The 24,872-nt window shown below is 39.7% G+C and overlaps 2 protein-coding genes across 4 annotated transcripts in view; one reads left to right on the top strand and one right to left on the bottom strand.

The window, feature by feature from the left end:
* The window catches only part of vars2 (valyl-tRNA synthetase 2, mitochondrial), a 44,853-nt gene extending 29,953 nt beyond the window's left edge, over positions 1-14,900 (bottom strand). Inside the window, exons 1-11 of one of the 3 annotated variants that reach the window (XM_073463627.1) lie at positions 14,442-14,900; positions 12,051-12,132; positions 11,862-11,962; positions 8,255-8,376; positions 8,063-8,129; positions 7,460-7,557; positions 7,285-7,366; positions 6,316-6,435; positions 3,979-4,087; positions 3,789-3,877; positions 57-147 (exon numbers count right to left, since the gene is read on the bottom strand). In XM_073463627.1, coding sequence (XP_073319728.1) covers positions 57-147; positions 3,789-3,877; positions 3,979-4,087; positions 6,316-6,435; positions 7,285-7,366; positions 7,460-7,557; positions 8,063-8,129; positions 8,255-8,376; positions 11,862-11,962; positions 12,051-12,132; positions 14,442-14,624 — 1,144 coding nt within the window. In that variant the 5' untranslated portion in view covers positions 14,625-14,900. Of the gene's footprint in view, positions 1-56; positions 148-3,788; positions 3,878-3,978; positions 4,088-6,315; positions 6,436-7,284; positions 7,367-7,459; positions 7,558-8,062; positions 8,130-8,254; positions 8,377-10,449; positions 10,710-11,861; positions 11,963-12,050; positions 12,133-14,441 lie in introns of those variants that run through there. The other 2 variants (XM_073463628.1, XM_073463629.1) reach the window with 2 other exon arrangements.
* Positions 14,901-15,234: 334 nt separating this feature from the next.
* On the top strand, positions 15,235-24,353 carry ppp1r11 (protein phosphatase 1, regulatory (inhibitor) subunit 11). The gene is made up of 4 exons (XM_073463630.1): positions 15,235-15,313; positions 15,410-15,529; positions 19,775-19,883; positions 21,476-24,353. The coding sequence occupies exons 2-4, from the start codon at positions 15,452-15,454 to the stop codon at positions 21,658-21,660; spliced, it is 372 nt and encodes a 123-aa protein (XP_073319731.1). The 5' UTR covers positions 15,235-15,313; positions 15,410-15,451; the 3' UTR covers positions 21,661-24,353.
* Positions 24,354-24,872: the final 519 nt, after the last annotated feature.

Consider the following 24,872-nt stretch of genomic DNA (forward strand, 5'->3'; position numbering starts at 1 on the left):
GAGAGGCTTTTGACTGTGTCCTAGGAGAGGGCCTCAGACCATAGTGTTGCTGTCACCTGTTCCTAGCTCCATGTCCACCATTGAATCAGTGATGATAGGCAGGAGTCTGTTGGTGAAGGGGTGTCTGCACTGCTTCCCATGAAGAGCCTGGACAAGGTGGACAAAGCAAAGAGATATGAGCACAGCTATCTTAATGAGACATCATTTTTTATTCAGATCTGCTCTGCATTTGCATGTGGCATGTTGCACAGTTTGGTAATATAATCATATAGAAATGTATCATTGCATATACTTTCATTAGTGGTAGTGTAATGAAGTACAGTTATTCAAATATTGTACAATTTTGAGGTTCTTGTACTTTACTTGAGCATCGCCCATCTATGCTACTTAATATTTTTACACCACAGCAATTCAAAAGGAAATATTGTAGTTGTTACTCCACCACATTTATATGACAGGTGTTAGCTGGTTACTTTTTCTGGTTAAGACTTAAAATAAAAAAAATAAAAAAATGATGAGCTCTTATATTCGTTGTTAAAGATTTAAAGGTAAGCAGCTCCACCAAGAAGAGACTTCAAATGTAACTTTACACATGGCATCATTTAAATAACTGCTTTAAGCTGAAAGAGTTCAAATTATGCAATGTTTCAGAAAACCTTTTTTTTGTACCTACTCCAATCATTATCTCATGACCCCTCAGATTTATCTTGTGACTCTTTAAAAGGGCCTGGCCTCTAGGCTGGGGACCACCAAACTAGTTTAGTGCATATAAGTAGTTAGAACTGTCTCCACCTCAAACAGCAACAACAGTAAAATGTTGCTTACACATGATGTGTCAGTACTAACAATGTAATCTATCGTATCAATCCTGAGGGCCAAACTTCCGCAAATTGAGTAGTTTTACTTTAAACACTTAAAATACATTTTGTTGGTAAATTTTTTTACTTGTATTGGAGTATTATACATTGTGGTATTGGTACTTTTTGTTAAATGTACTACCAGGAACTTTTAACTCGTTATGAAATAGTCTCATTTTAATACTGTTTCCTCTACCTACATAAGCGAGAAGACCAGCTATTTCTGTACATTATTATCAATATTCTTAAAGCCTGTCATCAGGTCAAAGTTTACTTTGTTTAACCATTGTCATCTTTTATCCAAAAGGGCCGCCAGAATCAACAAAAAATTAAAATTCCTGGTAGTTGAATTAACTCATTATTATTTGTACCGTGGCCGTGGTGACTAGTTAAGTGTTCGGTTAACAGTCAGAGAATTGCCAATTCCAGCCCTGTCCATGTCAGTAAATGTACTGTTGCTCGTCATTTTGGAGCCTGACTAAAAGAAACCACAGTCAAATTTCTCAGTTCAAAGCCAGCATTGAAAATCCCGGTGAAATATGGTCTTAAATGTGAGTGTTTAATATGCCTTCAAATAGTCAGTGAAAAAAACTTTGACTTTGTAACCAGGTGTCAACGTCTTCAGCAGTGACAAAAAATGTTTTTTAAATGTCTTTTCAACGGAAAAATGCTCACTGGGATGGATCTATTTCAACACTGGGGTAATATTCAGATCCACGTGTGGCTCCTTTCAATGACAATCTTCCAATATTTCCTTTATGCCTGTCATTTTTTTGAGGTTAACTCCACTGACTGAGTTTTGCAGTTACTGAGTCGACACAGTTCTGACATGAGCACACACCACACACAGCTTTCACCTGAAACTTCCAAACCGCAGGTATGTGAAATCTGTTCCTCTCTGCTGTTGTTCTTTCACATGGAACCGGGCTGGTTTCAATTTAATTTGTAATTGACGTTATTCTGATTTGGTGGTCCTTGAAAAAAATCCCCCAAAACATCAAAATAAAATGAAAAAATACATTTAAATGTCTGTGTTTTATTTCTAAATGAAACCTTTTTCCGTGCCAAATATTTGTTTCATTGCCAATGTTTCCTTTGTTAGTTCAGGTTTTGTTTTCAATGACAAAATTGTATTTTCAATGCCATAGTTCACTGTCACTACTCCATACACATTTATGTCAGTATCTGCCCCAACATTGACAGAAAGTTGTTTTCTAGCTGTATTTATGGTAATTTAGAGCTTGCAATTAACTTCCTGGGGCTTCAGCTGGGAGATGCGTATGAGGGTGGGTGGCGACTCACTACATTCCACAAGCACGCTTAGTTTTTTAGTCCAATAAATAAAAAAACTGTTGAATGCCACAGTCATAAAACACAGGCAAAACAGCCACGACGAAGGTAACTTTTGCAAGTCCTTCAGCTTGAAAAGGCTGCCCAGCTCCACAGTTACTGCTTCCTTCCAACTGGTTATTTTGCTGAATGAGAGTCTATCACTAGCAGACACTGTCACTTGGATCAGTGGTTGTGTGTTGATGGTCAGCTAGCTCTTTAGCTCAGTTGGTGCACGCTTCATGGACATCTACACATTCATGTTATGACCCATGAGCACTCAACTCAGTATTCATTACTACATTATTACAACTCATGGATTGGACAATCTATCTTCGAACTTCATTTGGATCCCAACTACACACCTGTGAAGATTCATGACTGCATCTTGCACCACTGTGATGCTATTGTGCCGACAGAAATCTGTCCACAGACAGACAGACATACAATATGAACACCTGGAAGTGTCTCCATGACCACATTTGGCCATTATAACACACACACAGACTCTGAAGGTAAAACCTTACCAGCTGACACTGTCGCAGCTAGTTAAAAAGTACACCTGAAATGTTTTTTAAGATTCCTTCAGTGGACAGGAAAACTGTTTGGACACAACTACAGTAAGTATAGTAGGTCAAACTTAAGCAGAAGGTGGGTCTGTGAGCTGTGATGGATGTCTACAGTGGACACTGTATAGTGGGACTAATTCTACTGCCTGTGTCGATCTGGCTTCAATTACAATGTTATTATTACTTATAGCAATTAACAACTACAAAAATAAGACACTAAAAAACCCAAAGCTCTTTGAAGCTTTTCTAATGCTTTTGGCTCACTGGTTTGATTTTCACTAACAATGGCTCTCACCTACTCTTGAGTAGTCAGACAGACGAGCTCACATAAGTCCACTGTACACTAGCTACTCTGCATTTAATGTCGGACAGCAAAGGAAATGGCTGGTAAAGAGAGTTCAATATCTAGCAAGCCAGAAAGTGACCTGGGTTTTGGGGGACCAAACCAGGGATAAAATAACTGCATACGTGAACTACCCAAAAGGATGCCCATGTTGCTTTGTGTCTGCTGATGTGAAAGAAGATATTTAGTTGCTAACAACTCGCCTCCAACTTTGTTAGATCGCCTATTAGAGTGTGTATAGTGAGCCTGATTACCTGTGTGATTGTTAGCCTAGTAGCTTTGTTGTTTCTGTTGTTTAGCCTATGGCTAGTAGCTAGCTCACTATGTACACACTGTTAATAGTCCACTTGTATATAGATCTTATCACAAAGCATAGGGGCGGCCTGCCATTTCCTTTGAGTAAGGTTCAGATAATGCCTTTTTGTTTCTTTGGTTTTCTGTTTGAGGTTTCGATTTAGTTTAGTTTTAACTGGGGAGCTAGTTCAGGTTTTGTTTGTTGTTGTGGCTTTAGGTTTACCCTGAAGTTGATCTTCATTTTTAAATAACATTGCTCACTGTACTTAGTAAATAAAGTCTTCACTTTTTGCACCAATTTACCCTCTCTGCCTCTCGTCCTTACGCTATGCTCCCACAATCCTAGACCAGGGCATAACAGATAGCCTCAGTCTCATTCAAAAAATGTGTACTAGCCTGATATCGAGGATCATCAGGGTGAACAGCTACGGCCACGTCTCCCAGCATAGTCTCAGGACGAGTGGTGGACACTGCCACCTCTCCATCTAAAATACAGGGAAAAGGGAGAAAGCAAAATCATAATATAGCATAATAACAGAACAAGGCCAAACACAAGATGTATGATGTTTTGATAAAAAGTACTCACAGTGGCCTTCTATAGGGTATGCAAAGGTAAGCATTGTTCCAAACTCCACTTTGTTTTCATAACCGGGAACAGACAACATGGTCTCCCCAGACAGCTCCTCTGAATCAACCTGACAGCAAATCAACAGCTTTAAAGCTGACAAACATATAAAGCAAATACAGAACGAAATGAATGATGATCCTATCTAAAAAAATTATAATAGGTGGACAAAAAGGAAAAAGGAACACTTGTTTTATAAGGTGTGCTGGGACGCAGTAAACCTCATTCTGCTGTCTGTGAAACCACTCATGTTTAGCAATGTATCGTTGTCTGTGGCATTAGAGATGGACCACCTTAACAGGTTGGCAAGACACATTAAGGGCTGAAGGTTTCTTGTGATTTTCTCCAAACATAAACCCCTCAGATCAAGGCAAAGGAGAGAAGGACTAAATATTTCCTGTACCCATCTCAGCAATAAGAAAAGGTCCTTTCAAAATGAAGGACATACGCATGAAAATGGACCCTTCTTGACCTTGGAAACTGTGGTGTGACCAAAAGAAAAAAGAATCTTGACTCAAGGTCCACTTACTAGATTTTTCTAGAGCTCTGAACTTCTTCTCAACTGAGTTTGCTCAGTTGTGCACAGGAAACCAACAGCCCACCATGTAGAGCACTGACTTAAGTTACTGCCAATGCAAACCAAACATTTCCTACTGTTGTAGCTTCACATTAAAAGCTTTTAACTGGTGAAATGTGAGTTGACTTTTATTTTGAACTAGGCGTGTCACAATAAATGTGTTTGGTAACTTTAGCACCTCTGTCGTATATCAAAAATGTGTCTAAAAAAAAATATGTCAGAGAGTAGTTTTATTCAGAATGTGGGAGTACTGAAGAAGAAGGGCTGATGAAGAGCTGATGAAGAGCTGACAGATTGCACACCTCCAACTTCTCAGTGAGGTAACAACTCCTTTTCCCTCATTTACGTTACCATGTAACACCTGGAACACCAACTACTGTGGTAAGCCTAATACACACATGTAGAGCCTAAAATTAGGGTTTCATCAACCAGTCAAGACTTGAAAATAATTATTAAATGCACGTTGACAGAGTTGGTGTATCTTTACAAACAAGAATGGGGATAACACTGCTGTGTCCAGATGTGCAAAGTTGAGTTCTATTCACACTGACTGTAACTTCTGCATTTTACTTGATGGGGCCATACAGTATCAATTTATTTCATTTTGTTTAAATTCATGCTGACATTTACTTCTAAAGATATGTTTGTGTATTTAATGGCATAATAATTTATTTATTGAGCAATTTATTTATTTATTCATTCAATTATCTTTTATTTTGGCAATTTCCATCCTCCACATACCAGGGGCTGACTGCACAATAGGCTGCAGCCTTAGTACATGACAGAGTGTGGCTGCTTTACTTTGATATTGAGAGTAAAATCAGTTTCTGTTTATCAGTGTAAATAATTTGTGAATATATAAAAAAAAACATTTAAATATAGGAACTCTTAATGACAGTATGGCTGTTATGGCAGGTATGCCTCATTCAATCAAGATCAGGTGTTGCAGCGATTGGCACAGGGTCGTGTGGTGGTGTGAGAGGACAGTACTGTAGATCGTGCCTAGTTTCTTGCTTGGGAGAAACTTTTGTTGTGAATTGGTGCTATACAAATGAAGATTGATTGATTGAAAAACTCTTTCAGAGACATAATTATTGTAGTAATAGTTTATATTTATAATGCTATTTTATAGACCAACAAAACTTTTGGCTCACCAGTCTGATTGCAAGTTTGTGATTGGCCACTGCAGTGTGACGTTTGGTTGCATTTCCTCAAAAGTTGATTCTGCACTGTCCCAGCCTAAATACACTACCCACACTGAACAGGCTTTTTTGCAACAATGCCGGATTTGGTCTAAATGAGGTAAATGGACACGTGCATTTCTACAGCGCTTTTCTAGTCTACTGACCGCTCAAAGCGTTTTACAAAAGTTGTCACATTCACACACTGATGACCATGCAAGGTGCCAACCTGCTCATCAGGAGCAATTTGGGGTTCAGTATCTTGCTAAGTACAGTACACTTTGAGCCAGGGGATTCGAACCAGCCAGCGACCTCCTGATTGCTGGACGACCCGCTCTACCTCCTGAGCTACAGCCACCCCCAATGAGGCATAAGTCCCGGTCATTGATTAGAAAGTTGAGCAAATTGTAGTTTTGGGCTGGTCTCCATGCAAAAGGAAAAGCCGTGCGTATTTCAAAATTTTACATCCACATATGTAGTAACAACTATTATTTTGTCCACCTGTGGTATGAATTATGTATCAATGTGAAGCTGTTTTACCTCTATGTCAGAGATGGCAGATTCTAGAGCACAGCTCCAGTTGACCAAACCCTCTGAGCGATGAATCAGACCAGAGTCACACAGCCTGACAAAGGCCTCAGTCACAGCCTTGCTGAAATCCTGAAATTACAAAAAAAAGAAACCTCACCAGTATTAACAGTTCCATGGTACTAGTTTTCTTTTCATTTGTTCAACATTACTATAGAAGCCTATTCATCACCCCTTAATGCCAAGATTATACTTCAAAATAATTAAATGAAAGTTTAACAACACACAATTGTGTGCTGTTCTGGTGGTGGCAGTAAACTTTAATTTAATTGCAGGCTATTATTATTATATTATTGTGTGGACCACAGTCTAGTCTAGTCTCTCCTTTTTTAGACTGAAAATTCGTTTTAACTGAATTTTGCCATACATTGTGATGTGTCAGGTAACTATTCGTTAGTCTATTCTGATATTCTTGATACATAACACACATTATTTTCTGTTTTGGTCTCAGGTTTGAACAAGCTAAGGTTACCTGCCTCTGACTTTATTCTTAAAACAGATGAAGAATTTAAGAAATTATACTTCTTTCCTGTATTTTCTGTTGTTGTGAAACGACTTTCTATTTACTTGGGGTCAATTCTTACAGCTTTTTCAGGGCCGATACCGATTATCAGAAATAAAGGAGACTGTAAACTGATATTTGGTACCGATATTCATTTGCAGGAAGAATGAAACTCTGTGTCAAAAATTTGAACAACCAGTGATAAAACAATTGACTTATCAGCACTTTGTTTAAAAAACAAGTTTCTCAAACTTTGAAGCTGCAGCCGCATCAATCAATGACTCAACTATGGGGCTTTTTGTTTCAAACTTATCCAGAATAACTAGAAATAATGACATTAAAATTCTACACACACCGGTTTTAAATAGATATTTTCAGGTGGTTAAACACATGACAAAAATATCTGACTGGCGTCTTACTGGATCCATTGTAAAACACGCTCTACTCCAGTCCAGAGACGCTCCGAGCCTCCTCAGCTGGTGGTAGATCTCTTCTCCTTTCCTTGGACACACAGTGACAAAAACACTCAGTGAAACAAACGGTGTATAGACCAAACAGTAGATGAAAAGGGAGGATCTGAATGTGATGACTCACTCATTCTTCCATTTCCACACCTCCTGTAGAAACTCCTGCCTGGTAAAGTCCTGTCTGCACTTCCCATGTGCCCTCAGCAGTCTCCTCTCCACCACGGTCTGACGTACACAGAAATGACTGAATGAGAAAGCTGTTCAGCAAATGGGGATCTATTGGTTCCGTTTACTCTTTATACGGAGTGCTACTCAACATGTGATATCAACTGAAAAATGTTTAGTGGCTCCAAGGACATTTTTAAAAAAATGAGAATTGGTAACGCAGACTTGTTATTGGTGACTGTAATCATTCTTGCTGCAAAAAGATCTCCTCACAGTTCCAATGTATGTGATGTTGGAGAACAAATCCACCGTCGTCATACTGAAAGCAACTGGGCATATTCAAAAGTTATCGAACAAACACGGACTGTGGATTTTGTCTCCCATCACGTACACTGGACTTGCACTAGGAAGGGATCTTTTCTGAGTCTGAACATTTACAGCTAATGACAACTCCTCTAACTTGCATATTGGCATGTTAAGATGGTTTTAAGAGCTAATTGACAAAATGTGAGCCTATTCTTTCTATCCTAAATCATCATGAAAGAGGAGGAAGAGAAGAACTTACCTGTGTTGCAATACCTGCATGGTCACATCCCGGGACCCACAGTACTCTGTGGCCTTGCATCCTTCTCCTGGTGGATTACAAATCTATATATCACTGCTCCATCAACAGATAAGCCTTCTCAATATGACTCAATTCTTAACTATCCACAACAAATACTTCACACTACATGCTGTACATTTTGGTGACAGTTACCATCGAACCAGAGCGTCTTCTACAGCGACAGTCAGAGCATGGCCCAGGTGAAGTGTACCAGTGACGTTTGGTGGGGGAATACACAGAGAGAAGGTCTGATCCACAGAGTGAGATAACCTCTCCTGATGGACATAACAGGATGACATTTTAGAGTTTGACAGCAGGTGAGAGTCTTAGTCTTCCCTTTCTACAGTCAAAAACATGTAAATGTGACATATTTCAATACATAAAAGTAATATTAAGAACTTTATTTGTTTAGCACCTTTTATAACATAGTTCCTTTAACAAATGACATGAGACAGTTATGGCATTATATAGTAGCAGGCAGACTGGATAAATTACAGAAATTAGTTAATTAAAAGCAAGTTTTAAAGTATTTTAAGCTCATGTTTGAAAGAAAATAGACAAGTACTGTACTGTAACAGTAATTAATTTCACAGTTTAGGTAGTTTAGCCAAAATGCCCTGACAGCAAATGCACATTCATCATTGGTTGCAATCTAGACTTAGTAACTGTGAGAAGAGCTTTTTTGCCTATCAAAGTTTACTGCCTGTTCTGTATGGGCTTATGCCAAGTTCCCACTACAGGATCTTAGCCCTGATCTTCCACTCGGAGATTGGTGCGTGCTGCCATGAATGATGCGTGAACTGTTAAAAGACATGGCTCACAGTTATAAGACAGAAAGTTGTGCAGCGATCTGGCAACTTTGAAAGTTACATAGTGTGACCAAAACCATAATAGATCAGAGATATAGCTTAAAGCTAATTTAGGGCTGGGCGATTAAACGATCTCGATCATTTTCATGATAAATTTTTTCATGATAATGATGATAAATTTATGACGTTTATTATCGATAGTTATTTTTGAGTCTGTTTTCCTCTACCTAGAAAACACTACATCAACAGCCAATCGCACAGCAGAGAAACAAATGCATGTGGTTGATACATGTTTCTGGCCCCTCCCACTCATAACAACACAACAAAGACGAAGAAATTGTACCGAAGAAAGGTCATACCACTTTGGTTATTTGGAAATAGTTTGGCTACCTGAAGTCTGACAAAGGACAGACCACCATTAGGTTCAAAATGTGTCTGTGACCAGTCCTCAGCAGAACTGGAAACACCACCAACCTTTTCCATCATCTCAAAAGGTACCGTCTCAAACAGTACTCCGAAAGCGTGAGTTTGCGCTAGCATGCTAGTGTCAGCCTCCCCTCAAGTAGCCAACAGCCCAGCCCCACTGCTTCTACTAGTCAAACTTCAGTTTGACAACCAACAGGTGCCGCTGCTTTTTCAGACATTACCCCATATGAAAAGAAACCGAAGTGACACAAAGACATAACCAGCACAGTTACTTACTGTATCGCTAAAGATATGATGCCTATAAGCACGGTGTGGTCTGGTCCACGTCCAAACCACATCAGGTCTTACAGAACAGGAGGCATTAAAGCTGAACTGAACAACTACCTGCAAGCTCAAGAATGTGCAATATTCAAAGAATACAGTAGCATAATCATCCTCAACATTTACCTTTTCATTTTATTTTTTTAATCACTGTTCAGTTCACTATACTAGTACCTTTAAAATGTTTGAGACACATTTGAAACAAGCAATTTGTTGTACATATTTATAATTTTATTTATTCAGTGTTTAACATAAAGCCATTTGGTTGGTTGGTTCTGTTGATGTTTGTCACCTATTCATTCTGTATTTTATAAACCATAATTAACTTTCTGGTTTGTTTTGGGTTCTGTCCTAAGGAAAATACTCTTAAAACTGTCAATTCAACATTATTATTGTTAAATATACTGTATATCGTGATAATTGTAGACATCGATCAATATAAAAAAACATATCAGTAGTTTTTGCCATATCGCCCAGCCCTAAGCTAATTCATTTATCACTTTGTAAGGGATTAATAGAATTCTGAACTGCCTTCTGGGGGCAATGTGATTCCTTAATTGTGAACAAATTTAACAATGGGCAACTCTTCTAACAGAACCCCAAGGCATTTCAAATCTACTGCTACATTTAATAGTCAGTGACTGTCACATCCCATATTAACATCATACGAAGCCCAAGGATTTGAGCAACTTTGACGAGGGCCAAAATGCAATGGCACAATGATTGGGTCACAACATCTCCAAAACTGCAGGTCCCGGGGGTAATTAAAGGTATGCAGTGGTTAATACCTACCAAAAGTGGTCTGAGGAAGGCCAACCAGTAAACCGGCAACAGGCTTTTGTTCAGGTACGCGGCTTGCTTGCTTAGACTGGTCACAATTGGTACCTGAGCTTCAGAAATGGACCATGCACCAATGGTAGAAGGTGGCTTGGTTTGATGAGTCACATTTTCTTTTTGAATGTGTGTCATTTACCTGGGAAAGAGATGGCACCAGCATGCACTATGGGAAGACAGCAAGGCGGCAGAGGCAGTGTGATGCTCTGGGCAATGTTGTGCTGGGAAACCTTGGGTCCTGCCATTCATGTCAATGCTACTTTCAAACGTACCACCTACAGTACACAAACGTTGTTGCAGACCATGTTCACCTCTTCATGGCAGTGGCAACAACAAGTTCAAGGTGCTGACTTGGCCTCCAAATTCCTAAGATCTCAATCCAATCAAGCATCTGTGGGATGTTCAGGACAAGAAAGTCCGATCCACATAGGCCCCACCTTACAGCTTACAGGAGTTAAAGGTTCTGCTGCTAATGTCTTTGTGCCAGATACCATAGCACACCTTTAGACGTGTTCTCCATGCCTCAACAGGTCAAAAATGTTTTGGCGTCACTACCAGTGTGACAGCATGGACAAATGTAAGATATATTCTATATACTGGCTTACATGCCCACGAAGCAAACACACACACATGCACACACAACACCCAAGAGAGGTTCTCACCAGGATGCAACCCAAGCCAGCAAATTAATCATTTTGATCACTATGAATTCCGCAATAAACTACAGACTATCTTGTGATGTGATTACACTAGCCGCAACACCCATCAACAGTTTCATGTTCCAACTCATGAATACTCAGTAGTCATCTCAGTTGTAGTTCCTGCTACAATTGGTGTCTCCAGGACCACATTTTACCTTGATTACACACACACACACATTCAGACAGACACATCCACAAGGTGAAAGCAATACTATCTAGGCTAGAGTGGACGGGAATTACTGGAACTGGGATGCAGTGATCCACAACTTATAACAAATGTGGGTTGTAAAGTGGGAGGCCAATAGCTTCTTCCCTTCTTTCTATCCCCTACTTCCAGCCCCCTACTTGCATCACACCCATCTTTGAACTCTACCTTCATTTTGATCTCACATCAACACACCCGTAAGATACACATATATATATACACATATATATACATACATATATATACATATATATATACACACATATATATACATATATACATATATATACACACATATATATATACATTTATATATATAAACATGAGAGGGTGTATTAAAATGAAGTGAAAGTTGTTTTTGAATAACTTTGTATGTAAAGGTCATTATTGTCGTTTATTAATGATAACAACATATTTAAGAAATTGTTACAGTTGGATGTGTTGCTCTGTTCTAAAATCCTCACGGATTGCTCTGGACTGAAGAATCCCTCTTTCTCCCACCACTGATACCAGCTTGACTCCACATACTCTGGACTGTACGAGGACGGGAACAGCAAGGTGGTGTCTGCAAGGAAAAAAAACACTTTGTTAAGTCTGAAGAAATACACAGGCTGGTGCTACAAAAGTCCAACAGCAGTGACAGGAAGTGTCACCTTTTTTTTCCCCAGGAGGTGTTTTAGCAGTGTACTCTATCTTCTGCTTCTCACTCCATTTCACTGCCTCATCTTCAGCAGTCTGTAAACAAAAAAATTCAACATTCAAACAGGGTTTGGTCAACTATCAAAGTTTTTGCTACACCATTTATTCCACAGTAACTACCACTTTAATATCACTGGGTGTGTTAGGACAGACTGTTTTAAATTACATACTATTTTTGTATCAATGTGGTGAAGTGTTGATTTGTCATGTATTCAATCTGCTGCATTATGCAAACAGATATCCATGCATGGTTATTTTATCCACGTAGAGTACAGTCAATCTTTTATTTATGTACCGCCAAATCACAATAAAAGGTATCTCATGACACTTTTTATGCAGAGCAGGTCTAAACCATACTTTTCAGACCATTCAATTAACTGGTCCGGAGCAGGCTTCTGGACCAATAAACTGAATGTTTTCTGGTTTTCCCTCTGATGTCCTCTGGCTGCGCTGCCTCAAACTCAAGGGAGTTTCCTGAAGGCAACCTGTAATTGCTCAGAGGACGGCCGGCAGGTGTATGTGTTTGCACTGCAATCGTAGCAGCTTTGAAACGTTGAGAGGAGTGGTTCTCAGATCTCGGGCCAGAATAGGCACCAGAACCAGAGCTGGATGAGTGTGCAACAGAACCAGGCTCAGCAGACTCTACAGACATCATGACAGAGGTGAAGAGACCGAAGAGAACATCGAAGGATAATGCTAAGAAGAGAAAAAGAGACAGTGACTGAGCGAGAGACAAGGGTAGCTTCGCTAATAAAAGCTACAGACATACACCGAGCTAAAAATGTTTATGTTTAAGAGTAAATAATATTAACTGGCTTGCTAAGTTATATGTCTTGTATTGTTGCAATGGCTTGATGTTTGGATTGTTAACAAAGTTCTCATCTCACTAGTTTTCGATCATCTTTTGCATGGCAAAAATGCATGTATGCATTATGCATGTTTCCGTCAGGCCCCTAACATTAGTTATTTTAAAGACCCCCACAGAACTCAGATTATGGCTCGAGTCCTGGTCCAGGGCCTTAAGACTGACAACAAAGGCGACATTTTTGCGTTATGGTCAGGGTTTTTTCAGTTTTACAGCCATCCCTAAGATTTTCTATGAGTTCTTGTAAGCCAGCCTTTGGCCAAGACAGTCCTACATGGGGCTAATGCAAACCTTAACTGCTTTTTCTTTTTCTTTTTTCAGTTACAAGCATTAAGACATTGTTCTCAATGACAGTTTGTGATCACTCTGTAAATATTTAGTTATTACATATGTTAAAGAATCTTAAGCCTGTGTGACTCAGAGTGGGTGCAAAGATTCAAAGACTGCCCACATGGGAGGAGTTCAATGAAAATGAGGTCAGGCTAGGTGTTCCAGGTGTTGCAGGTCCCTTTGATCAAGTCCATACTGACACACTAGTAAGTTTGTTTCGAACCTATTCTGCTAATTTGCTCCAGATAGCTTACGGTTTATATCCTTTGAGTTATGTTTATATGCATCCAAATTTTAGAATGTGGATAAGCCTTCCCACCAGTGTGACAGTGATGTATTATTTAGAGTTGTTTGATACCTACCTCTACTTACCTTACCTGTGTGAATCTTAAACCTCTAAGTAAAGTATACTGTGTATTATATTGTGTATAATGACACAATCGTTGTGTTAAACAGTAATGACCTTGTGTTCTTGATTAAAGAATCACAGTGAAGGCTCGAAAGAATCCTTAACATAAGCTACCTTTGTTCAAGTGCACTTTTTGTAATACTCTTGGTTATGTATGTATGGCAATATATTGATTTATGTTTTTGTATTGTACAGAAAATCATCTCCCCATTCTATAATCCATAGATACATCTGATCAACATTTATATTCATTAAATGGTTAAATGGCTCTTGGAACCTCGTGTTTAAATGAACACACCAGTCAGATGTTCTATGGTCCAGTCATCCCCCTGAACAGAATTGGGCATTTAAGTACACAGTCTTTTTCATCAACATTATTTTTGGTGCTTCTTCCATACCAGCAACTTTCCACCTCTGCTGCAATGATTTTGACCATTCTGACCTTTCACCAGCATGTTGTAAGACCCCCACCTTTATGGAAGTGCAACATTCATTTGCTGGATTACCCATTTTTCTTACCTAAATGTATGTGTAAAGGACTAACCCAACATCATCATATGATTGATCATTAACGCCAGGTTTTGCTCCGTGATACACCAGCTTTGACATCAGTACAGCGTCACACTGTCAGACCCAAGCTGTATGTACAAAGGCATATGTTTTGCTTCGGATGGATCCGTTCACAGCAGTTATTATTATTAGTAGTAGTAGTTTTTTGTTGTATGGTTATTTCCTACTTACACTGCGTTGACTTGACAGTATGACCTTCTCCCGCTCTCGTCTACGCCTCTGTTTCTCCGCTTGGGTCCGTGGAACGGAGTGTGACTGGGATGAAGACGAGGGTGAAGGTTTGGGTGGTTTGCTCGAACACAGTCTGACAGCTCCACTCACTGCCAGCCTCGGGACCCGACATGCCCTCCACATTCTCAATGCCAGCGAACTGAACTACAGTTAAATGCTGGTTGTTGATTCCGATAAGCTATCATACAATTTATCTACCCGCGAAATAAGTTTATCTACGAAGACAGGCCACATTTCAACCTGCTAAAGTTACTTTCTGTCCATCCAGTAACGTTGCACCGAGAGCAAAGCAAACCCAGGTCCAATTTTACAATGTTCCCACTCATATGTAAACATTGAATCAATGTATGAACTCGCAATAATAATGCCATTTCATATTTCTGTTAGATTCGATTCGGATGCCGTTTGCTGACGGACTGATAAAACTTCACGGACAACAGGAAATAATCGCTGTCCGTCTGGAAATATCTTCCCCGCAACACCACTGTCAAGCTGCACTGTAAAACAAACGAAGGATCCTGTCTTCATTTAAAAATAAAACAATTGGAAACGATGTCCTCCCCAGATGTTATATTAATATCCTAAGTGCTGTTTCATTACATACATAAAATTATTGTATAACGCAGTGGTTTGTCATGGTTTTTATGTTTGTTGTGCGACACCATGATGAACACAGCTAGCTGATGGTCATTTAGACGTGACAACATTAAACATCCGTTATCATTCGGGCTAACTCATTTTCAACTTGACTTTGTGTTGGTTCTTACCGAAGTGCTCAACGCCTCATAGTCATCGGATCTTCAACCTTCACAGTTTGTGATTTAAAGAACCAGGGTCAGTCATCGTCGTTATCATAACGTTATATTAGAGACACTGACGGTCGACTCTGGTTCTTTTACATCTTAAAGCTAGCTAACGTTAACGGTAGCGTTAGCAAAGCAGCTCCAGGTATGGCGGAGGTTCCCGGGACATCGAGTGAGACGATAACGGAGACTGTTGAGACGAGCACACCGCCGCCGCCCCAGCAGGTGAGTGATGGAGGGCTGGTCGTGGACACGTTTGGACTGTTTTGACAATCGGTGGTACTGCAGAGCACAAAGCCGCTTAGCGTCAATTGTTTCCAGCTCATGTGAGGCCGCGCTACTTGTAGATAGCTTTCATGTTGTCAGCCTGAAATATAACATGACTCTTAGCCCTGCCTCAGGAAGCTTCACAAGGCCTCATCTGTTTGTATCACTAAGTTACGTTAAATGACAGTGCATATTTGGGTGACAGCTAAGTACTATTGATACATCAGCAACCATATATCTCGGTGTGTGCAATATGGGATGGTGTGTTTTCATGTCATGGTATGCATTAACAGTAACTCCATTGGATGAAGGGAGATAATAGGTATTAAACTCAGCTCTCCTGCTGGGGACGTTACTGGAATGATCAACAAACCATGCAAAACCAGGTCCGTCGACAGATAGCTGTCCCAGTTTTTATGCCGTGGAAGAACGTATTTGTCTACAAAGATCCCTGACCTCAACCCCATCCAAAACCTTTGAGATGAACTGAAGGTCCGACTGCAAGCCAGGCCTTATTGGCCAGCATCAGTGCTGGGCCTCACTAATGCTCTGGTGGCTGAACGGGAGCAAATCCCTGCGGCCAGGTTCCAACATCTGAAACAGAGACTGATCGCAGAGGAATGGGGGCTGTATGAGAAGGAGTACAATAATGCTCATGGTGTCAGAATCTTTTGTTCAAATGCTTTTTGTTTTTGGCTTTCCAAAGAATGAAAGTGGTATATATATATATATATATATATATATATATATATATATATATATATATATATATATATATATATATATATATATATAGAGAGAGAGAGAGAGAGAGAGAGAGATACAGTTGCATTTACCAGACACTTATGTCCAAAGCGACTTACAGTAATTCATACACTGATGGCGGTGACTGCCATGCAAGGTGCCAACCAGCACATCAGGAGCAATTTTGGGGTTCAGTATCTTGCTCAGGGACACTTTGACATGCAGATCAGGGGAATCGAACCAGCGACCTTACGATAACAAGACGCTGGCTCTACCCCTGAGCCACAGCAATCAAAATTATTCAACCCCCATTGCATTTTAGGTTTATTGGCCAAATTTAAAATTTTTCAGGTGTTTGCAATAAACAAATTACACAAGAACAGTTTAAATAGTTAAATAAAACTAATATTACAAGGATTTTATCCAAATTCAACACTAAATCCTACTTTCAATGACTACTGCAGTCTCAAAAATATTCAACCCCCTGAATAGAATTCCTCATAAGAACACACCATGAAACAAACCTGGAACTTTTTGGACCTATGGATCAGCGGTATGTCTGGAGGAGGAAGAATGAAGCAGAAGCATACGCTGAAAAGAACACCCTGCCTACAGTGAAGCATGGCGGTGGCTCAGTGATGCTCTGGGGCTGCTGCACTTCCTCTGGCACTGGAAACCTGCAGCGTGTGGAGGGCAAGATGGATTCAATCAAGTATCAGGAAATCCTGGGAGAAAATGTCATGCCGTCTGTGAGGAAGCTGAAGCTTGGGCGTCATTGGACCTTCCAACAGGACAATGATCCCAAGCATACCTCCAAGTCCACCAAGGCTTGGTTTCAGAAGAAGTCCTGGAAGATACTAAAGTGGCCATCACAGTCGCCTGACTTGAACCCCATTGAAAATCTCTGGTGGGATTTGAAAAAGGCGGTTGCAGCATGTAAACCCAAGAATATTAGTGAACTGAAGGCCTTTGCCCATGAGGAATGGACTAAGATTCCTCAGGAACGCTGCCAGAAGCTGGTGTCTAGCTATGCATCACGTTTGCAGCAGGTCATAACAGCAACAGGCTGCTCTACTAAGTACTAAAGATGCTTGTCATGAAGGGGTTGAATAATTTTGAGACTGCAGTAGTCATTAAAAGTGGCATTTTGTGTTGAATTTGGAGAAACCGCTTGTAATATTGTAATATGTATATATATATATATATATATATATATATATATATATATATATATATATATATATATATATATATATATATATATATATATATATGTGAGAGAGAGAGAGAGAGAGAGAGTGAGTTTCCAACTGAGCTTCCCCACTGTGACTCTAGTTTAAAAAAGCATCTTAAAAATTGGGCTTGGAATGATATGCTTATTTATCGGCACCTCATAAAGTTCCATATTCATGACATTTTTGATGCAAAATTAAATATGTACTGTAATTGTGTAGACCACATTTCACCTGCTAGTGCAATATGACTTTGGATACATTTTTACATTAATCATTATTGTCTGTTGGTCAACCTACAATGAACAAATTATCAAAATAATTACACTAATTTGTGTTTAGTGGGACATTGATTTTACACGCTTGAAAAGATGGTGAAAACAGATATTAGACTTTCAGACCAGAATAACAGGTTTCATCTAAAAATCAATGTTGAAGTCCTGGTTTGTGCTCTGGTGTTCTTCACTGAAATACAATATGAACATAACAGGCAGACAGATAAATGGTCATCAGCCTTTTTTTATTTCAAAAAGTGAACTGGTTTCCACATTTGAAAGCTAATGTCACAGTCTGCTGCCTGTTTGAGAATTCCAAAGCGAGAGGAGGGTGGAGATGGAGTCCTCCGCTGTGTTGTTATTAATGTCATATCTCCAGCTGTGGAGAGCAGCCTCCCTGCTGCACTGTTAGCTTCGGGGATGTCATTACTGTCCAAGATGTTGAAGGGTGCTGGGTGTTTTAAGACGGAACAGACTGAGCAAGTTATCTACTTCACATCAGAGTTTAAGTCGTGTAAGTTCAGCAGTGTGTGTTGGTCAGCCTGTCTCATTTGTTAGTGCTGGAGTTCGCTGCTCTGCCAAATATCTTTTTTAGCTTCCAGGTTTACTCTGAGGGCCCTGGTTTGGAAAGCGGGTTTAGTGAGAATTCTGTGTTTGTTAAGCCTGAGATGAGATAAAATCTGGGTTTGCTGTTCCAGAAAGCGAGGTAACTTAAACTCTGACTCAGTTACTGTGGTAACATACTCAGTGAACCTAGCTTGCTCGTTGGCAGGTTTTCTACAACAAAAGCCCTTTTCAGACAGAGATCCCGCAACAGCGGCACAACGAAGGCTCGCCTCTACACCACCTTTGTTTGTTCACACTTCAGAACGTCCCACCCTTGTCCCTCGCTGCCAGCATTCCCTTACACACAGACGTCGCCTCGCCTCTGTTACAGCTCTGTTACTACCCCCACTGGCAGATCAGAGGCAGAACGAAACTGTCCCCCCATTCCACCTTTTATTCCGGTGAGGCGGAAAGGTAGTGTAAATGGGGCTACAGAGTTTCTCTCTTACTCCTTCCTTCCTGTGTAGCCTGCTGTCGTACACAATGGTTCATTTCCTCATTCATTCAGTCACATCTTAAACACTTTCTGAATATGCACAGTAGTGATTCTCCTGCTGGCTCCGCCCTCGAGTTCCTGCCAGCACATTTTTTTTAAATTTTGAATTTTAATTAACTTTTTAGGGGTTGAAGAAAGTTTTACAACTATGAAACCTCCATGAATCTAACGTTCAAAATAGAAAATTCGTAATCGACTTTGTTTGCAGTTCGAGGTGTCGCGTCAACAGTTTTACAGATTTCTCTCATAATGGCGGTCCATTGGATAAATACTTAATAGACGGCAGAGGAACGTTTCGCTGCAATACCGCAAGTGGCCACTGGGCAAAAGTGGAAGCAAGCGCCACCCAATCCAGCTCTATGATACATTCACAATTACATGATAACTCTAGCATATGCATGCTGTAGATTTTCCAGGTGCTGAACTCCATCACAGTAGTGTTCTGTTTTTTCCTTTCCATGATCAAGCTTCCAGGCTAGCAATACACTAGCAGGACCTGGCATTATTTGTCACAAACATTTTTAATTCCAAATATATTTTTACCACAGGTTATCCACATGATTCAGCATTTACATCCCTATTCAATACATTTTACAATTGTAAGTTATGCCTTCCATCATCCTTTCCTTTTTAATTTCCTGGGACCCATGTTCACTTTAAGTGGCAGGTAATTGTAACATTCACACAGCCATGTGGACGTGGAAAGAACTTGAAAACAAGAACATGAACAGCACAGAAAAAATCCAAGGGACAGCTCTTATTGGGCTTGGAGCCAGGACTATCCTGCTGTGTGATGGCATAGTAAACCAATATGCCCAGTATCTCACAGCAGACCTCTCATATGTTACAGGAGGGACGAAGCCTGACAATCAAGCTGAGGAAGAGGAAGACTGAGAAGAAGGTAGAGTGGTCCAGTGACACTGTCGACAATGAGCACCTGGGAAGGAGGTCTTCAAAGTGTGAGTTTTATTTATCAGCACACACTAAAATCTAATTAATGCAGTAGTTACTTTTCTATGTTGCTTTTGAATGCTGGTGAAAATGCTGTTATTCTAGAGGTTGTCATTCATTTTTATCCACACTTTTATCCCCCTATACGTTGTGTGATTTTGGGCTTTCAGATGGAAGTTTGACAATATTAGATCATCTGTCTTAAACTCACTCACTGTGAGATACGTTCACCAACATTTTTTGTGCTTTCGACACAAAAGACAGCCTACATCAAAATTTAGTATCAAAATTTAGGAGCGAATTCTCACAGTCTAACTGCTGCCACACCCCACTGCAAATCAACCAATCAGAATATGGCATGAAATGATGTATAATACAGATAATAGTCGCATGTAAATCACATGAAGGTGTTTTCTTTAGTATCAAATCAATCAAGTGATGGTTGTCTGTACATCCATGTTCAGAGTGCTAATGCTTGTGCAGCTTTTATGGTGAAGATTCTCTGAAATGACAATAAATATTGGGTAAAGAAAAAAGGCTCAGGTGTAGCCCACAGGTTGACTGACTGACCTTATGGCAAAACTCAGAATGATGGATATTCTGTCATTCTATTTGAATATAGGTAAAGACTGAGTGTGGTTCATATATGCCTGGAACACTGACACTCTTTCTATCCATTAGAAGCATACAGTCATAGTGAGTACAACATAGAAACATACAATATTCCTTTGGAGCAGTGGGCAGCCACTGTACAGCTCCCAGCGGACCAGTTCTTTGCCAGTGCCCTAATATACAGTACATGTTTTGATGGTGAGGGAAACCACAGCACCGGGAGAAAACCCAAGCAAGCACTGAGAGAACATGTGAACTCCATAGAGAGAGTCCTGCCCCAATCAGAAAATGAACCCAGGACCATCGTGCTTTGTGGTGACAGTGCTAATCACTGTGGCACAGTGCTGCCTAAACAACTGCCCAATGTGTGTGTTATTATACACATATTTACTGTGTGTTAAAGCCTGTGTACACAGAAGAAATCTTAAATGATTTCATTTTGCATAAAATAATAAAAACTGCCCTAGAATATATGTCATATAATTGACATGCCAAATGATGGCATTTCAGAGTAAGCTAACTATCATGAAAATAATTAAAGGTGTTGTATCACATGAAAAAGTTTTTAGAATCTAAAAATGATTTTATCCAAATGACATTTTTCCCCAGAATTTTATTAATATCAATTGTTTCCTTTTCATATGGGCTTAATCTTCTTTCATATTCATGCACAAACAGACTGAACTCACAGGTGCAGTCGCTTTAAAAACGCCTCGGAAAAGCTTGTTTTGTAAAAAACGGCATGGAATGGTGGCCATCATACTTAATTAATGGGAAACATGGTACGACTACCGCGCCTTGTGCTGTAAAGTTGGACATATTTGAACATAAAAAGCGCATGAAAAATGTAATGCGCAGAAGAGGAGTGCCGGCCAGGTGAAGCGTTCTTGGCACAGTGTCTCTGTGTGATCGGCCATGTGCCAGTGAAGGCATTAGCTGTAGAGGCAGATCATGTGGATCAGTCTTAATCCTGTGTCTTGTGTTTCAGGCTGCTGTATTTATGAGAAGCCCCGACAGTTCGGAGAGTCCTCCTCTGAAAGCGAGGGAGACGATGATGATGAGGGGTGCGGCAGTGCTCACTGTATCCTGGGCCACGGCAGGAGAGGCCATGGACAGAGAGGGGGTGGGGGTACCACAGTGCCCCCAAACACCGGAGGGTCACATACCCACTAATGGGCACTGCAGGCTGATTGTGGGGTCTGAGCGGTTTCCCACCCCAACAAAACTTTTTTTTTTAGTTTAGTTTCATCACTGAAGTACAAGCAGGCCTGATGCTGTGTTCCTGTCATGAGTCAGAAACTACCAGCTGCTGGACCAGGGTGCAGCATTTGTACTGCAGCTCTGCAAAACTCAAAGTAACATGGATTATTGAATTGGCCAAATTGAAAATGCTGCTCTTGTTTCATCAGTTTAAAGCAAGATCAGTGTTGTGCCAACTGACATATGTAACATGGACTGATAACTCCCAAGTTCACATTTTAGATTTCTTTTTAACTCTTCATCAATAAGGAGACATGCTGTAGTATTAATGGAGTTTAAAGGGCATTACCAGAGTTTCTGCATGTTTTAGCCTTTTATTACAAATCAAACTCAGTATGCATTACTTCACTGCTGAGCATTTTTCAAAGCATGTTTTAGGATGGTAGAATTTTCTATTTCCCTACTTTCCTATTTTCCAGGCACCTGTTGGTTTCTATTGATTTCATTCTTGTATGAAAATAAACTTTGAGGTCTGTTATCCGTCACAATGAACAACATGTTTGCTTTTATTTTTGGCAGATTTGTTGTGTGGACATGCAAGTAGGGTTGCAGTTGAAAAAAGCTCAAAGGTACTGACTTTACATAAACATATACTTTAAATGTGTAAATATATATTGGCAAATGTTGCAGATTAAGGGACTCAAACAATTATCTTTTTTTTCCTCTCTATCTTTGCTTTTTGCACAAAATGTCTCATCCACCTGCTCTTTTACACTGCATTGCCACCCTACAAAATTAGAAATGAAGCAATAATGGATTACTTAAGTTTCGAGCCTCTACAATCATGATCACCTGGAAATCATTCAAAAGCAAAAAAGATGCTCAGGAAAATAGTCAGCAGCAGTAATGTAAACTGTGTAATTTGTCAAATGAACTAAAATATGCAAAAACACTGGTAACATACTTAAATGGTCCATGTTGTGTAGTGATGACACCTCACCAGGTTGAGATAAGGAACCACAGCTTGCATCATTGAATCAGCCTAATTAAAGTTTCTGTTCTTTGTTTTAAAAGCTAAAACACATTTTATAATCTGTCAAGCAACATAATTAGCATGGACTGGGAGGAACTGTCTGCAACCCCTCTAAATACATATTTAAGGAGTTGCAGTGCTGATAACACAATTCAACTAAACCCATGTATTTTCATGTCTTTGCCTGTTTTTACCCTTTTACTGCAAATCACATTCATGTACCTAACATAACTGCAACTTTTTTCAAGCATTAATTTTAACTTAAATATTTGAATATTTTATATTTTATTTTAACTATAACTGCAAATGTATTGGTTCCTATTGGTCTATTAATTGATATCAGTATCAGCCCAGAAAAAAATATATTGGTTGGCTTCTATTGAAGTGCTTCAGGTCTTAGATACATTATATAAAGATACACTGGGAACCTTCATCAGCATTTAAAGATATGATTTTCATCCTGTTGTAACGATAGCTGCCTATTAAAAAAACCCAAGGCAGTTTGGAGTGCTGTGGAAAATGATGACCTGTGATTTATCATGAATTAGCTAAAACATATAAAGGTACCAGTTATAATGTCATGTTCAGATCACTGCAGAGTTGACTCCATGCTTGTCATTCCAACAGGAAATGCAGTCAAAGTTGCACTTTCCCCAGCAGCATAGACTTTCTGACTATGAGGCATCTCAGGAACGCAGCATTCAGTATATTAGGAGCTTTGAAGAGATGGTCATAGAGAGGCCATGAAATGTTGTCTGGCTGTTTATTTTCCCTTTGACAGAGTTATTTGCTGGTCTTATTTCCCAATTATACTTATGCAGTTGACCACAGTCTGTATAGTAACATTGCAATTACAAACCGGTTGAAAGAAAACAGTTCCTACATGATGGATTATCTTCAGCGAATGGTTTATGACTTCTGGAAAGACTCATTGCTGTTGAGTTTTTGAAATATATAATTTCTTGGCGCTTTGTGCACCCCAAGCTGAGTGCTATCTAGTTCACTAAATTCAAAAGAAGGCAACTCTGCAACTCGCACTAAACAATCTAGATGGGTGAACAACACTGCAGGTCAGAGGAAAAATATGTATTTTTGATTTAGGGCTGACTTAACCTTATTTACTCCTCAGACAAAGCACCACAGATTCCCAGTATATTCAGCTGCATGTCATCCGTTTAAAAAAAATCTACAGTTTTACTCAAGAATTCTATTTAAAGATAAAAGATGGGTGTTTGTGCTTTTCCTGCTGTGCTCTGCAGAGTGACGGACATGTTGACTGATGAAGTAAAATTGATTAAAACAAAATGCAGTGCTCTGTGAATGGAGGTCCACTCCTAACCAGGCTGTACATATGTAACTGGATCGCAGCTGATGTGGCGTACAGGAAAGCATGTCTCAGCTATGACCAAAACTCAACTGATGCAGGCTCCATCATCCAGTTTCAGACCATGTTTGATATGTGACAGTAGTGTGGATTATACTTATTTATGCTACCACTTTATGTACTATCTTACACATTGACATTGTTGCATACTGTATGTACACTGTCCTTGTACTGGTGATGCACCTTTCTGTATATACTATGAAGCATCATGAGAGCAGATTTAATGTGAATTAAAGTTTTGAACAGTGATTCAACTTATAAATGTGTGTATATTACATACGGGTATGATACCAGGTGGTTATGCATACTTTTGCAGTCCTCACTAAGTGTTACTGTATAAGAGCTAAAGAAAACATCTCATTTCTTTTCACCTAAGAAATTTGGATGAAAAGTGGATAAAAAGATGAGACAACTTAATATCTGCAGTGAAGAATAAATACTAAAATGTATGTAGTCATCTCTCCTTTCAGTCTGATCCAAGGATGGATTGCCCACTGCGTGAAATAATTAACTTCCCCAGATCCCCGGGCAATAGCCTCAGGTTGACAGTGGGGTAATTTGTTTGACTGTACCTTTGTAATGTAAGGATATACACTACTACAGCATAACGTCATGTAACATGATAAAGACCTTAAAGGTGCAACATGTCAGAATTGGCCACCTGTCAATTTCATTCTCAAAACAGACAGGGGGCTCAGGGACCAAGGGAGTCTAAGTGTTTACACCTCTAGCACAAGAGCTGTGGACTGGGCTGAATCTAGCTGGTTA

The sequence above is a fragment of the Pagrus major genome, chromosome 3 (assembly GCF_040436345.1).
Source record: "Pagrus major chromosome 3, Pma_NU_1.0".
Taxonomy (NCBI): domain Eukaryota; kingdom Metazoa; phylum Chordata; class Actinopteri; order Spariformes; family Sparidae; genus Pagrus; species Pagrus major.

Coding starts and splice junctions, on each gene's coding strand:
- ppp1r11 (XM_073463630.1), top strand. CDS start 15,452: ATGGCGGAGGTTCCCGGGACATCGAGTGAGACGATAACGGAGACTGTT. Junction 15,530..19,774: donor CACCGCCGCCGCCCCAGCAG/GTGAGTGATGGA, acceptor CATATGTTACAG/GAGGGACGAAGCCTGACAAT. Junction 19,884..21,475: donor GGGAAGGAGGTCTTCAAAGT/GTGAGTTTTATT, acceptor CTTGTGTTTCAG/GCTGCTGTATTTATGAGAAG.